We start from the raw sequence: 16,819 nt of genomic DNA, 5'->3' as shown, positions 1-16,819 counted from the left end.
AAGCTTGTGTACTGTAGATTTAGAAACTCCGGCTAAAAGGGCGTTACAGTAGTCTATCCGAGAGACGACGAAGGAATTTATCAGTTTTTTTAGCTACAGGAAAAGTTAACAGCGGCCGCAATCTATCGATGTTTCTAAGATGGAAAAAATATGTTTTAACGGTACTTTGAATGATAGAATCAAATGATATAAACAAATATGACATGTTTGCAGAAATAGAGAGGCTGCTTGTTGCCAGGATTCAAAGAAAACAGCCGGCTGGAGTTTGCTGTCGATCTTACAGAGAAAAAAAAACATTTGGGCCTTTTGATTGGCCACATGTGTTGTAACTTGATAATTGGTTAAGTTTAATTGGTTTAAGTTGATCTATGGCTATCTTCGTAATTGCGTACTCTTATTATTTAGAATCCAAGTTTCTTGTATATGCTGGAAATGTTTTTGCTTCAAGCAGAGCATTGATCCTTGCGTTTCAGTTGAGCAGTCGTGTAAAATACCTCTGGGCAGTTCTCGAAGTCATTTATGACCCTTATCATGTGTGTTAACAAAACACAAGCGCTCTGGGTAAACAAATCCAAGTGCCCAGTGCGTGCTGACTCAACCTTTGCAGAGCAGTCGCGATGTAACTATAGGAGCTAAATCTAAGATCATTCCAAAGTCAATTCATTTATTCAGCAGTTGGTGGTGACTAATTATGTTAAGGACTAGTGCCTTTTATCCCCTTGGAAGCAAACCACAGTGAGTGAGATGATAAGTAATCTTTGTGTGAGTAAAGACAAAAATCAAAGAAGAAAAAAAGAAGGCCCAGAGCCTTGCATAAAATATGAAGCGTGATAAATTCTCTGTCATAACATTTGTTATGGAAAGTTACAGTTTATGTACTATCCATTTGGGTGACAAAATGCAGATGTGAATACTTCTATTAAATTATGTTAAATGTAAGATCACCCAGTGGACGGACAACTATGAATAGACCATGTGTTGTGTGTGTAATATAAATTTTAAAGGCTTTAAATATATTTGAATGGTGTGCAGCTTTTTCTGTACTCCAGTGTTTGTCTTTCCCAAAAACGGACCGGTTTTGTTCACTGAGGGAGAGCGGCCCCATGGGAAGGCATGACTCAAAAACTTAAATATAAAACTGGGTGTAGTGGCTTAATAGTGCTCTGCTCTGAGAACCGCACAAATCAGACTTTAATGGAGGCGAGGGACAATTTTTATACATTTTTATGGTCCTCTTGCTTCATGAAAGTAGCATTGGGTGTTCTTGGGGGCAAAAAGTATATTTTTCTAGCTCGTCTTTAGTGATTTATTTAGTCTTGTTTGGTATGTATTTGTGGCATGCATGTGCAAATGCATGGTTTTCAATTGTTATGTGTTTGCCCAATAGACTTCCATTTAAAGTTTTTATTTTTTTATTTATTGATCTGGCAAATTTGCCAATATTAGTTGAGCAACATTAAATTATGGTTTACTCATATATTTTTAAATGACTTTATAAGCTAATAAATGTTGAGCTAATAATTATTATATTATATTATATTATCGTTATAATAGGATTTGTCATGAGCACAAATGTAACATTTAATAAAATGTTAGAGCTACAGCGGAGGTGAACATGATCAGTCAGTAACAAGTTCAATTTGTGTCTGTTCCTCACACAAATCTGAATTTTTTTTCTGGACTTCAGATGTGATGATTTTGAGAAGATATTTAAGTGTGCAGTTATGTGATGCTAACATAATAAGCCATGCTGTTGACTATGTCTCCATTTTGTTTTTCACATGGACACTGAGGGCAGCAATTCTCTGCGTTTTACTGCTCATATTTTATAGGTGAGCATTCAGAAACACTTAATCTCAGGTATTAACTCAGATTCCTGTTCAATCCTTTCAAACAGGCTTCTACAGTGTACTGCGCTATAAGGCAGTCTGTATATTTTAAAAATAAATAAATTAAACCTGCCATTAGACTCAACTTTAAACAAGGGCCTACTCACAACCTGGTTGCATTTGCTATAATGGCATCAAAAATTCTTAGGTTTATTTTTTCTGCACTCATGTCCCACCTCACAAGATGTATAACCTTTGGCGTCTGCACTTGCAGCCCTAAATCTTGACAAATATGGTCCTAATCACAAAGCTAGTTGTTTCAGACTGTAGGTCGTATTTAGGACAAAAAAAAAGTCTAACTGGCTTCTAGCCTCCTACCTGCTGCTGCTCTTGCCTGTCATAGTTTCCACTGTGGGAGGAACATTGCGTCGCTCAAAAGAACCCCATTCATGCTAAACCTTTTGAGACGGAGAGAGAGAGAGAGTTTGTGTTAGCCATTCAGGCTTTACTTTGAGGGATGAGGAAGCCTGTAGATAAGAAGAGTGTTGAAACTCAGTGTTGGGCCCCTTTGTGAGATGAAATAAACGATTGAAGGCTCACCGTAAGGGGCATTTTCCCCCATTGAAATCTAAGTTCTAAAGAACTATTGCAAATTCCAACTCATGATTGTTTCATGTAGAGGTTCAGGTTATACATTTCCTTTATGGTTCAACAGTTGTATCTTAGAGTTAGAGGTGTATAGGCTTGCCAGCAACAGTTATTTTTTTCAGGTTCTGTTATAGACGCCATTGTATGCGTAGTCTATGAAGCATCGACCCATCTATCTATTCCTCTATAGATCGATCGGTTGGTTGTTCATTTGACCTGCCTATCTATCGTTTGTCTGTTCTATCTATCTAATCTATCTATCTATCTATCTATCTATCTATCTCGCTCTACCTCTCATAGTTTGTTCTGTCTGTCTTTATCGTATCTATCAGTAGTTCGTTCATTCGTTTCTGCCTAGTGCCTATCGTTCTATATGTCTGTCTGTGCTGTGTAGCTTTGCTCTACCTCTCTAGCTAGTTTATTCGTTCTGTCTGTCTATTGTATATATCGATCGCTTGATCGTTCTGTCTATCGTATCCGTCAGTAGTTTGTTCATTCGTTTGTTCTTTTCTGCGTATCTTTCTATCTGTCTGTCTATCTGTGCTGTGTATGTATCTATCTTTATCCATCATCTATCTATTTATCTATGTATCGTTCACTCTACGTCTCTCTATAGTTTGTTTGTTCTCTGTCTATCGTTTTATTTGTCTGTCTATCATTCTACCTGTCTGTTGTTTTTCTATCATCCATCCATCGATAGATGGATTTCTATTGTTCTGTCTTTCATTCTGTCTATCATTCTATCTGTTTGTGTATCGTCCTCTCTTTCTGACGTTCTATCTTTCTGCCTATCACTTCCGTCTATCTATATCTGCCTCTCGTTCTGTCTTCTCGCAGATTTATTTTCTGCCACTCGTCAGAACATCTGCTGATTTTTACTAAGTCGAGTAATTTGCTAAGTGCCCCGGTCAATCATTTATTTCCGCTGAAAGAAGAGATGGTAAAGGAAGGGAAGGAGTGGATGTTCGCTGCTCATTCGGCATTATGTTCACAGGTGCACTGGAGGATTTCCATTTCTAAAAGCTTCAATTATAAATTGGCCAATCTTTGGATTTCGTGCTTGTGTTCATCGATACGCCAGTGTATTGCTCCCATTGGCCTTGGATCTTTTGGACATGATAATTGAACCGTTTTAAACCCTAATTAAACCCTGATCACTGTATTCATCCACATGCTGTGTTTCTTCCTCTTTTAATATAGGTTCACTTACATGGTGATTTCTGTCGGCCTCCAAAACATCTCAAACCCTAGTCATAATCACAACATACCAGTATAAAGCCCTATTCATTTATGTTTAGCCCTTGCTGCAAGTTTGACTCATTTCTTTGGATGAGCACATGGCCAAACAAAGCATATCCTCCACGTCATCGTTCATGCTAAGACAGAGGGCAGTCACAACACAGAAACAGCTGCTCTGTACGTTCAGTTAAGTGTCTTGTTCAAGGGCATAATGACTGAGCAAGATTTGAACCCACGTCTGACTGTTTAACTGCCATGTCTCATTAGCATAAGTATTCCAGTTATGCCCACAGAGACTGTTCTTGCAGTCCCTGCATCTGACTGTATACTAAACATTTCTGCTGAGATAATGAGAGGTCAGAGCTCTGACACATAGTGGTTAGCCTTGCACACACTCACTGTCTGTGAAACCTTTTGTCAGTGACGTCACTTTACATTACTGAAAAAAGCTGCTGTGAAAAATTGTACTAGACAACTTTATATTAAACACTTCAAATGAGGTCATAATAAACAACACACATGTGAGATGCCTCTTTTTGTTTATCTAATGAGGAGATAAGACGATCAGCAGGTTGTGACGTGTTTTGCGAAGTGAAGTTGGACCAGGCCACATGTCTGTGGGAATTGTGCTGGCAGATTTTCAGCGAACAATGCATGTTATAGCTCTATTGTGCATCGGTAATCTGTGCCTCCCATTGTGTCCATGCAGAAGAACGGACAGTTCTCAGAGCTGTAGTCCCATAATTCACGCAAATCCCTTCATCATCTCCTCCAGCTGCAACGTAAGAGTTCCCCACAATGAATGAGACTCTTATGCCCGTTCTCACTACATGAGTAGTGTAGTTATCTCGGAAGAATTTGCAGTTGAAGAATATTGCCAGTGTTCCAAATTAAAGTGTGTGCACTGTGTGAAATTAAAATGAGGGTAATATAGGCGTGTTATTTTCAATCGGTTTTGTACTTAAAGACCCCCTGTGGTTAAAATCTAGTTTGTAATGTTGTTTATATGTCTGTGTTTTTTTAATATGCTTTCAGACAAACCATGTGCAAATCCATCAGTCACACCATTGCTGAGGATTTTCTCCTTAAAACTGCAATGTACCAAAGACGGTCTCAAAAACGTGGTTTGAACCAATTTTTTATTTAGATTTTAACCAATTTTTCCACTTGCCATTGTGTAGCGTTTACTACAGTTGAGTGAGTGGATCAGGTAGGCAGGGACTAATTTGCATATTCATGCATTTTAGAATCCATTTTATCCTATATAATATGTTTAATGGACATACAATACTGTCTAGAAGTATTGCTAAGCATAATTGAATCAGCAAAACTATTTAAAGGGGTCATATTATGGTACATGCACTTTTACAAGTTGATTGTACTGAAATGTGTGTTGGCAGTGCCTGTACACAACCATCACATAATGCTAAAAATCCATCCAGTGTTTTTTTTTTATTATCTCCTTTTATGTTTTCCCCTGTCTCAAATCGAGCCGTGTGACGTCACACGGTCGGACGACCCTCCCACGTTTGTTAATTGAAAGCAGCGTTTCAATACAGACCCTCCCTGAGCGAGCTGTCATCATAGTCCGCCATTATTGATACGCTGGAGCAGAATGTACGCTAATCGATTGTGGTGTTCTGCTCTTGGGTGTAATAACGAACACAGCAGTCATTTTGATGTTCCTAAATCCGAATCGCTGAAGACGCTTTAGTTTTGTTTTCGAAGGGAATATTCCCCACGATCAACGTCAATGCTTTCATGTTTGCGCGAATCATTTCTCACCAGACTGCTTTATAAACGAGGGTCAGTAGTTTTGCTAAGTAGCCGCTCCTGAAAAAAGAATCGGTACCAACTGTTCGTGTTCCTGCTGCACCTCCAGAAGAAGTGAGTGTAACGTTTTATTCATCACTGACAAGCCTACATTTACCGAAAAAAAGTTTTTCATGACCAATAGCTGTAACATCAATCTGTCAATGAACTAACGTATACCGGTACATCAGTAAACACCGTTCGTATCTCACTACTCTAACGTTACCCTGCCAGTACATACAAAGATAGATCAAAGTGACATTACGTTGACCAGCCATTCAGAAACGTCCTGTTCGAGCCTTAATTGTCGAACTTCTTCGGGGTCGTCATCTTGTTCTGGGTCCGACTCCGGTTCAAATTAATACGGTTGCACAGATCTGTCCTCAGAGACTCCCGCTGCCATTCTTTCTCCAAAATATACCCTCAACTGTTGTCAAGGCAACACTCCACGTGTGTTGTGTCAAAACACCCCACAGAACAGAGGGGCGGGGTGAGCAATGCTCATTATCATTTAAAGACACATGCACTTAAATGGCGTGCTGAAAACAGAGCTGTTTTTGACCAGGTAAAATTAGTTTTCTTACAATACTAATGAGAATTTTTTATAAAAGTAGATTACAAACTTTTCATTTAGACCCTAAAAAAATCATATTAACTTGTAAAAAAATGGCATTATATGACCCCTTTAAATAAACAAATATGCAAGGGGTAAATGAGTGGTGTTCAAAACCTGTGTTGCTTCTTTTGAGGTTTGTGAGCACCAATACCAAATTACAGTGTATCACTATTGACTCCGTTTGACACACTTTACTGTATTTAAACCCATTCCACAGAATTCAATGAGTGAGCCTACTTTATCTGATTTTGATCTAAACCTATGTTTTCCCCCATTTTCTCTCATTGTGAGATTATTGTGCAGAAATATACTGGAAAATTTGAATTTCCATCAGGCGGCTGTTAAAGTTTTACTGCAGGTGAAATCTTCTATAAATGTTCTAAAGAAAGTGTATCTGTCGATGTGCTGATTTTGCTGCGTACAGTCACTCTACTGTTCCTCTGTCTCTGAAGCTTAGCTCAGCATTCACTGACATTTCTGTCGACCAAACGGAGAGAATGCGCTCAGATTTGGTGTCCTATTTTTGTGTGTCTGTGGGGAGAGAAAGCAGAGCGTCTCTTTGACACACACCTCATGATTCCTTGACTCCCTTTAACTCTTCTCATGGGAAGACATTATGCTCTTCCCGTCTGTTTCTCTCAGAGGAGAGCGTCTGCCGTTCCATCATACTGCTTTTATTCCCGCTTTTCTCTCACAGCATGGAAATATTTTAGCATCTCCGTTCCCCTTTTTACACATGTTTTGAGCTCCATTGCATTATGTCGTGGTGCTCAAGAGTATCAGTTTTTCCTCTTTCTCGGTCTCTCTTTCAGTCTAGGTTGTGTGCATCAGCTTTGAATGCTCTCTCTCTCTCTCTCTCTCTCTCTCTCTCTCTCTCTCTCTCTCTCTCTCTCTCTCTCTCTCTCTCTCTCTCTCTCTCTCTCTCTCTCTCTCTCTCTCTCTCTCTCTCTCTCTGGAAGGCTGAGAGCAGACAGGTCTCTGTTATCTTAGTTTACATTTTTTAAAAATTATATTATTTATTTATATATTTTTAAATCCATCGTCTAATTCTGCGTCTGTCTGTGAGACATGTATGATTAAAGGTGCATTCTTAACAAATCAGATTTTTATTAAGTAAAATGTATTAAGTAAAAAATTATACATTTTTATCAAGATTGGCCAGTTTTGGTTTTTAAAGTGGTCAAGTATTGACGACTGATAATCGCATTGACAAGCTGCTAATCGTCAGAACCCTGATTGGATTAACGTAGGATGCATTAAATTAATCAAAAGTGAAATTTCTATAAGTAAATTCTAAATAAGTAAAGTATCACTGTTTTTCCACACCAAAAAATATAATAATAAATGTGTATTAAGCACCAAATCAGCATATTAGAATTATTTCAGAAGGATCATGTGACACTGAAGACTGGAGTAATAACACGTTTTTTAAATTGTAATAATATGTAACAATATTGCTTTTTTTCTTCTTCTTTTTTTGTTGTTGTTGTACTTTACTGTATTTTCAATCAAATAAATGCATCCTTTGCAAACATAAGAAGCTTCCATCAAAACATTAAAACATCTTACCGACCCCAAACATTTGAACGATGTGTGACATCTGACTCCCCAATATTTACATATTAACCAGAAATGGATCATGATGGTCAAATAAGCGACCAACAAGTTGACCTTTTTTTTTTTTTTCTATCCAGCTTCCAGCCTGAACTGGCGTTTGTTTTTACGTACAAGGTTATACAAAACCGAAATCACATTACATTTAAGCAAAAACAGCCTGACTGATAAAATTATATAGTTTTATGAACTAAATTCTTAAACTAAGATTATAAATGAGCACAAATGTTAGATGCTTCAAATACAGCCACTTTAATAGGTTGGTCTTTGCATACTTTTCTGTATGGATGATGTCTATAATGTCTAAGAGACTTAGTCTTTACTAAAGCACTGTTGAACTGAAACAAACCCACGAGGAGACCGTGGCTGAGGTATTAATACATTAAAAGAGTGATTTTATTCCTAAGATTGTATCTCATCCCTCGGTGAAAGCTTTGCTAAATCTGGCTCTTAATTATGCTAATATATTATCATTTGTGAAGGGAAAGCACAGCAGGGATTAGTGATTTTCAATACTGTTCTCTCATGTTGCTCATCTGATAATATGCTGCTTTTGAATGAAGATGATTAGACTGAAATTGTGATTAAAATGTGCTCTTTATGCGTCTATAACACATTAGGGCTCCGGAATAAAGTGGCAGACCTTTTACTACAGTGTCAGAATGTCTCCCGCGGGGCACTCAGAGTCAGAAATGTGTTTTATTGCCGTTTGACCTCTGACCCAAAAACTGTCACTGGGAAACTTAAGCTTGGCATTTTTGTCCTGCAGTTATTTCTTGCCTCGCAGAGAGCGTGTATTCATTTTCGTCATGTCTTATTGAACAGCTCTGAGGCTGGTTTTGTGCGGCGGAGAACATTACAGAATGTCAGGATAGAGACAAATTGAATGGAGGCCACGGGAAAGGAGCAATCATGGGTGATTTTGCATTGCCTACTGTAGGACCAGAAGCAATATTCGCATGACGTTTCATTATGAGAGTGGAGTTTTGTGCTCGGTTCACCCTGACTTAACTCGACTCATTTTTTTGAGCTGTCGTCATTCCTCTCGAGGAGATGTCAGTCATCCCCATCTGGAGAAAGAGGAGGTGATCTCAGAAGTGCCATAGTAAACAATCTCTCTCTCTCTCTCTCTCTCTCTCTCTCTCTCTCTCTCTCTCTCTCTCTCTCTCTCTCTCTCTCTCTCTCTCTCTCTCTCTCTCTCTCTCTCTCTCTCTCTCTCTCTAACTCTCTCTAAATTGGCGATTTATATGAGTAGAAAAAGAAAAATAGAGCAAGGGTGTAATGATGATGTGATTTTGGTTTTTAGGTCCTTACTCAAAGCAAGAATGCTGATTGATTTCTGTTTTTATAATGCCATGAATGATCTTCCCTCTTTTAAAATGAAATGGTGCAGTCATGATGTGTTGTGTACAATAATTGAAGATGATTTAACTTTTCGTTTTTGATTCTGAACTAAAAAAAAAAAAAAAAAGTAGATATTGTGATTTGTGAAAATGTGAATTGATGTTTTTTTGGCTTCTTGTGAGTCTGTCTGTCTGTCTCTCTCTCTCTCTCTCTCTCTCTCTCTCTCTCTCTCTCTCCTCTCTCTCTCTCTCTCTCTCTCTCTCTCTCTCTCTCTCTCTCTCTCTCCTCTCTCTCTCTCTCTCTCTCTCTCTCTCCCTCTCCCTCCCCCCCCCCCCTCTCTCTCTCTCTCTCTCTCTCTCTCTCTCTCTTTCTCTCCCTCCCCCTCTCTCTCTCTCTCTCTCTCTCTCTCTCTCTCTCTCTCTCTCTCTCTCTCGTCTATCAGCAACTCCTGCTGGAACAAAGGCAGTTCCTCTTTGAGACTGAAGTTTTGGGAGATTTCCACTGAGCGGTCATTACTGCTGCAGCCAAACTGATTTCCTTCCATTCTTATGTGGGGAAATGTCTCAGACACTTCTTAATGTGTAGATTAGATAGATGGAGAGGAAAATTTGGGCCGAGAGAAAGATGTTCATTCCTCATCGGTTCCTTCTCTCAGTTTTTATTCGCCGTCCTTGCAAGAGGCCTGCGAATAGCGCACATGCACTCATTACACTGGGCGTTTTTGTGCTATTTATGCTTTTGTTATACATTGTTAAGACTCCTCACACGTTTGCGCTTTGTTTAATGAGTATATGGGTTTATTATGCAAAATCATATCCTGGCAGCATTGATTTAGATGCAAATTAAAACAACAAAAATCTTCAAAGGAAAATTCCTGCGTCTTAGATGTTCTTCTAATTAAATATGATCATTAATATGTTTGCACAAAATATTTACGAGCATGTTCTGGCAGATGTTTACATGGCCTATATATAATATTAGTGGAGCATACTCTTATTATTGCTCATACTTGGGGTTACGTATTATAATTTTGGACAGTAAGCAACCTAGCAACACGCTAAAAACCACTCAAGTCTTCTTCATAAGTTTTTCCATCAAATAACCGCCCTCATCAATCTGTATGAGTGACCCCGCATTTAGATGATCCGTCTTGCATAATATTCACACTCTCTATGAGTCATTCAGGTCAAGGGTTTCTGGATTGTTGAATATAATAGCCTTTAGTGCTTAGAAACACGGCAAGATCTCTTGTGTAAAATTGACTGCTGTGGTCAGGCAGTTTTACCCATGATTCTCAGCTAATGTAAGCTAAACTGCTTAATTCTGTTGTGTTTGCTGTGCACATATTAATGCCAAGGAGAGACAGGAATTCTGTGTGAAGAGATTTCTCATCAGTTTCTCAGATTGTGCATCTCCCGCTCACCGCCTCTTTCTCTCTATGCTTCATTCCTCTGTTGGAGTGGATGGATTTGTGTGCTGTAAATAGCAACACCTGTTCAGCAGAGATTAACAGGAAGCAAAGGGTTATTCTGGGCATAAGGAGGTGTCCTGTGTGTGTGTGTTTGTGTGCTGTGGGTTCTGCATAGTGCTGAAACAGTATAGAGGTTAGAAGATCAGATTGGCTGAAAGAGAGAGAGAGACTGCATGTAACTGGAGAGCACACATATGGGGAGGTATTTTTGAACATTACAAGAGCTTCGTAAAGTGTGGTCAATTACTCGCTCCAGATGATGGGCATGTGTTTAAAGGGCCATTGATACAGTCCTGAATGTGATTCATTCTTGAAATCTAATGCCAGTTTGGGTAATGCTATCTTCTATTTTGGATGTTCTGAGTTTTACACATTTGTTGTTGCAACTTATTTGGCGCTCCATTTGGCACACTTGACTTAAAAGCTGTGTGTGTGTCTGAACGGGCAAGTGTTGTGAGCTATATTTAACCATATAGCTGTTCTTTGCTGGCTTAAATTGTGCCACACGTTTGTACAGTAAGTTGGAACGCCTACTCTGGGTTCATTTTCCTTCAGCCTTGCTTAGTTTTGTAATATATTTGGTTATTTAAGCATTTTTATGTGCATTGCTAGACAGTTGATGCAACACTTACAGAGATTATATATTATACTGAAATCGTCCAGCAACGCCTCAGTCCTTCATTACAGGTATACTCTGTCATTTTTCTCTGAAAAGTTTTGTGCACAAATAAATGACTAGTACTTAAAAATATTGGCTCAGACTCGTATGAAAATTGAGTCATTATATTGAGGCTGGCATATTGAGATTAAATGTCCAGCCGGACACCATTTACTTAAACACTATCATTCAAAGACAACTTGCTGTATATCTGCCCATGCAACATAATGACAAATTTGTGTATGCACCTTTAAGAATATCAGCTTGGTTGAACACACTCTCACACACACACAAATGACTGTTTGCCCTCTTTCTAAACCACTCACTCCATCTCTCTGTCTCTATCCAGATGGCTTAGTGTGGGTTTTGGCACACACACACACACACACACACACACACACACACACACACACACACACACACACACACACACAGTAATCAGTTTAATAAGGAACCAGGCTCTTAAAACACTATTTACACTGTATGTCATCTGACATTGAGTTTTAAACTTCAGATGGTTGTCATTTTGGTAATGTTCCTAAAAAAAAAAAAAAAAAATGCTTTGTTGAACTATTCAAGCACATGGCCAGCACATTGCCTTTGTATTGCCTGATTGTTTGACAAAAATATATTTTATTATAATTTTACAAGAAAATATATATTATCCAGCTGCTCTCTCTGGTCAATGTTTAGGGATGTGGTTTTTTATGGCATTCTCACACGGTCTCTGCGGCATAGTGTATTTTAGTTACTATTATCACATTTTATATCCATTTATTTAAATCTCAGGTAAATCCAGATACTTTTCCAAGCAATTTGATATTAAATAATGCAGTGTTTTCTTTCTACAACAACAAAGCAATTTAGATATCCATCCATCCATCCATCCATCCATCCATCCATCCATCCATCCATCCATCCATCCATCCATCCATCCATCCATCCATCCATCCATCCATCCATCCATCCATCCATCCATCCATCCATCCATCCATCCATCCATCCATCCATCCATCCATCCATCCATCCATCCATCCATCCATCCATCCATCCATCCATCCATCCCAGTTTTTCCCTTTCTACAATAAAGCAATGGTTTAAAAATCACAACATCGTTTGAAATGCATGTTTCGTAGGCATATTTACAGACACAGACAATCTCTCTCCCTCCTATCCTCTGTACAGTAGTTCATGATAGATTGTCTATTGTGAGTTCTGATTGCTAAAGCGTGTTATTGTGTCTCTTTGCGGCCCTCAGCATGTGAAAGCTCCCCATTGTTCTGAGGGTCTCTCTCTCCCCTCCCTCACCCCCCTCTACTTTGATTATGCGGGTCATGACAGGCGATATCTTTCTACAGTCTTTTTTATTATGTACAGAAACACCCAGCTGGATTGTCTTATTTAATCTCGGGGCTTTGTTAGCATGTGATCAATCTCAGCAGACAGACAGGAAGGAAGGTAATATTGCCGAGCTGTCATCGTGAGTTCACACGGTATAACACCCTATAGTCAACACTACAGCTATATTTATCAAACGATATACTGCTCTGTCACATTTTTGTTCCAGATGCAGTGTACCTTAGCCAGTGTCACCATATCTTGCTGTTTTCCACCACAGCGAAACGACCCACGTCAAACATGATAGTAAATCAGGCCTCTGCATTTTATATGCTCACAATGATTCTGTTCCCACTATATGTGCCTGTGTGCTGGCATAGTGTTCATGTGTGTGTAGATCAGGCCTAATGTGCGTGAAGCTATGCAGAGAAAGCAGTAAATCAGAGGGAAAGGAGAAGTTCTGCTAGACCAAAACATGATTGTGTAACTCGGCGGGAACTGATCCAGGAACAGACCTACTCATGCACTAAACAAAAACTCTATGAGAACAGAGCTAATCTAGCTGTATTTAACATTAGAGCTGTGGCGTAGTGGTATGCACAGTCTAGACACAGTCTAGTTTAAAGGTGTAATTGTTTACTCACTATCAAGTTGTTTCAAACTTGTAGGAATTTCTTTCTTCTGCTGAACACAAATGAAGATATTTTGAAGAATGTCTGTAACCAAACAGTTGATGGACCCTACTGACTTCCATAGTTTTTTCCTTCCATCGTGTGTGTGTGTGTGTGTGTGTGTGTGTGTGTGTGTGTGTGTGTGTGTGTGTGTGTGTGTGTGTGTGTGTGTGTGTGTGTGTGTGTGTGTGTGTGTGTGTGTGTGTGTGTGTGTGTGTGTGTGTGTGTGTGTGTGTGTGTGTGTGTGTGTGTGTGTGTGTGTGTGTTGACCACACAGCAGGTTGCACAGCAGTGACTTTTGACCTCATTCGTTCAGTTGGACAGGCTTATAGAAATGCTAGCGTTTGTCTCATGGACCTTATCTTCTCTTAACAAACACTCAGCTGAATTGAGTCTGACACAAGCAGCAGTTGAGTAAACATTGTTTGACCGTGCAGATTTTTCCCCTCTCTCACTTAGGCTCATTCTGTCTGGACTTCCGTTCAGGAAGTGGCTAGAAAATGGTTTCCAGCTACTTGGATTCGTTCAACGATATGCTTGAAGATATGTGTGCGAATGTGTGTAGTTTCAGCAGAGGATACACAAATAAATAGTGTCTCTTAAGGTCAAGGAGAAAGAAGATATTAAGTCCCAGTACTTGGCAGGCACTCCATCTGGGTCATTCTCCAAGCCAATCTAAATGCCTAGATGTCATAAGAATGGATGGGCTTTTATTCTTATCACTGCTGTGTCATATACAGCTGAGGATTTTGATTGACCCCAGTGACTCAAACCTTTTAAATCAGTGCACCAAAGAGATTTATTCTGATTTGTTCAGTGACATTTTTTGGCAGTGATGCCAGTATAGGTGAGTGTCTTTTGTGTGTGTTACGAGTGAGTGACTGAATCGTTCACTCCAATGATTTGCTTTAAAGCAGTTCATGATGGAAATAATATAATTTTGTCTGCAACAGCAGATCTATATATTTTTTTTCTTCAGTTTTGTCAACTGCTGGGCACGTCTTCAGTCAAGTTTTAGGATAAAGACAAGCCTAAATCCATTGTAGTTTTTTAAATGTTTTTATTTTATGCTTTTTTTTTTAAGTCTCTTATGTTCACCAAGGCTGCATTTATTTGATCATAAATTCAGTACAAACTGTAATATTGTGAAATATAATGTCAATTTAAAATAACTTTCTATTTTAATATATTTTCAAATGTAATTTATTCCTATGATTTCAAAAAACTGAATTTTCAGCATCATTACTCCAGACTTCAGTGTCACGTGATCCTTCAGAAATCATTCTAATATGCTTATTAGAAACATTTCTTAATATTATCACTGTTAAAAACTATTTGGGGGTTGTATGTTTTATTGGCTTGACTTTTATTGTTGTTGATTAATGTAGTTTTGTATTTTTACTTGTCGGATCGAAGGGAGATGCTAATGGGGATCCAAATAAATAAATGAACAAATAAACACATTCACAGGTAAGATGTCAGTCTATGACGGCAAGAGAGATTACCGAAGCCATTACGTGCTTCAAAAGTGAAAAACATTAGCAAAAGAAGTCAGTGCACGGAAGTGAACGAGAATTATTGTCATCAAAACAAATCTATAACTTTAAATTGGGCACATTCAAGGGGTACTATGCCCTTGTACAAAGACTTGATTTTGTTGTATTAAAATATGCATTTTTCACACATTGTAAATTATTACAGCACCTATCTTCCCTGGCTGGCCTGAACGCTTTGTTAGTTCCTGTTTTGATGAAGTCCCTCCTTCCGAAACAGGTGTTCGGGAAATTTTTCAGGTGGGGATTTTTTAAATTATGACCTCACAAAGTCCGGAAAAAACGCGTTGTAGTCAAAACGAGTTGTTCGTTTTAGTTCTTGGAAAGTGGTTTCTGTTAAATAAAATGTCTCCCTTTGGAGTGGACTTTGAGCTTTGTAACCTTGCAGATCTTTTTATGCTCAAACAGCAACATTAAAGAATAAATCGAGTTGAAAAAGGACCTATTTAAGACCCAAGACGTATATTAAAGGGAAAGTCTATTTTCATTTGAATGTTGTTTTTAAAAAGGGGACACTTAAACCAAAACTAACATTAAATACATTTGTTAGACATGTGTAAATCTCTAGTTCCCGGTTCCTGCATGAATTTGCCCTGCTCTTGATGTTCGGCCTGGTTTTGGCTGTCCGATATTTGCCACGCATGTTAACCACAGCAGCTGCAGTCTGGCCTTAAAATAAGCTTGGTAAAGAATGTGATGTGGAGTTGGCCAACAACTGCCACTCAGATATGCACTGTCAGGTGTGTGTGTGTGTGTGTGTGTGTGTGTGTGTGTGTGTGTGTGTGTGTGTGTGTGTGTGTGTGTGTGTGTGTGTGTGTGTGTGTGTGTGTGTGTGTGTGTGTGTGTGTGTGTGTGTGTGTGTGTGTGTGTGTGTGTGTGTGTGTGTGTGTGTGTGTGTGTGTGTGTGTGTGTGTGTGTGTGTGTGTGTTTGAGGGGCACACCTGTGGATGTATGTATAAACTTACTTTGAGTCTACAAGGATATGACAGTGTGGAGATATTTACAGAGGCTTCAGTGAACAGTGGTGAAGATGTGTGAGGACAGATTCTCTTTGGTCTAAATCTGACCCGGTCGCATTTATCCAGCTCTAGATTGCTTAGTTCAGCCCTCTGTTTAGCTCAGATCCGTTTAAGCTGCTGTTGTTGGGGGTATTCTACTGTTTTAAACAGATCTATATGAGGAAAGAGCAGATGTCATCTCTTCCATTGTCCTTTCAGAGCGTGATTAATAGACCGGCGGGGCTCTGTGACCTTATTTATGGTGCTTTTCCCTCTCATTATTAAATTGTTTTTAAAAAAGGGCTAGCAGTGAAGATAATCTCTTTGATGTGGATCATATCCCATAATGCCCTTTGTGTACCATATGGTAGTGTGCTCATTGTTTTTAAACTGGTGAGATTATGCTGGTAATAGTTCTCCTGTAAGTTTTGACCTGTTAGCAGTGTGTATTCAGTATCTTTGGGAGCATTACTCCCTCTGGCTGTGTTTTGACTGATGCTTTAACTCTTGTAGAGGTGATTGCCAAGGATTAATATGGGATTTACCTGTATTTGCTTTTCTCACTGCATCTTGTTTGTGAGTTTGTGTATTATTCAGACTCTCAGAAAAGACGCGCTATAAAAAATGAGTTTTTGAGAAGTTTCGAAATCAGGGCATGAGGTGAGGATTTGTATGAAAGCTTGTTTCGTAATTGAGAGAAATGTCTAATTGCAAGATATAAACTCGCAGTTGCGAGAAAAAAGTCAGAACTGAAAGTTTATATTCCGACATTTCTTGCAATTGTGACTGTGAGTTGACTATATTGTGCAATTATGACTTTATTTCTCGCAATTGTGTTTACTGTATCTCACAAATCTGACTTAATTTATCACAATTTCAAGTTTATAGGTCACAGTTCTGAGAAATGTTCTTTTGAAGAAGTACACCAGTTTCCACCAAAATATCAAGCAGCAGAATTGTTTTCAACATTGATAATAATAGGAAATATTTCTTGAGAACCAAATAAGCATATTAGAATGATTTCTGAA

General features: G+C 38.7%; 1 protein-coding gene across 2 annotated transcripts in view; it reads left to right on the top strand.

Annotated features, from left to right (window-relative positions):
• The window catches only part of zdhhc8b (zDHHC palmitoyltransferase 8b), a 69,049-nt gene that overhangs the window by 33,238 nt on the left and 18,992 nt on the right, over window positions 1-16,819 (top strand). The window contains exon 1 of one of the 2 annotated variants that reach the window (XM_079607309.1): window positions 10,683-10,775. The exons of the other annotated variant lie outside the window; for it this stretch is intronic. Within the exon in view, the coding sequence (XP_079463435.1) occupies window positions 10,768-10,775 (8 nt within the window). The 5' untranslated portion in view covers window positions 10,683-10,767. Of the gene's footprint in view, window positions 1-10,682; window positions 10,776-16,819 lie in introns of those variants that run through there. 2 annotated transcript variants of the gene reach the window in all.

The sequence above is a fragment of the Phoxinus phoxinus genome (genome assembly GCF_949152265.1).
Source record: "Phoxinus phoxinus genome assembly, chromosome: 3".
Classification (NCBI taxonomy): Eukaryota; Metazoa; Chordata; class Actinopteri; order Cypriniformes; family Leuciscidae; genus Phoxinus; species Phoxinus phoxinus.
The sequence above is the reverse complement of the archived record's forward strand: the minus strand, read 5'-3'. Positions and strand labels throughout refer to the sequence as shown.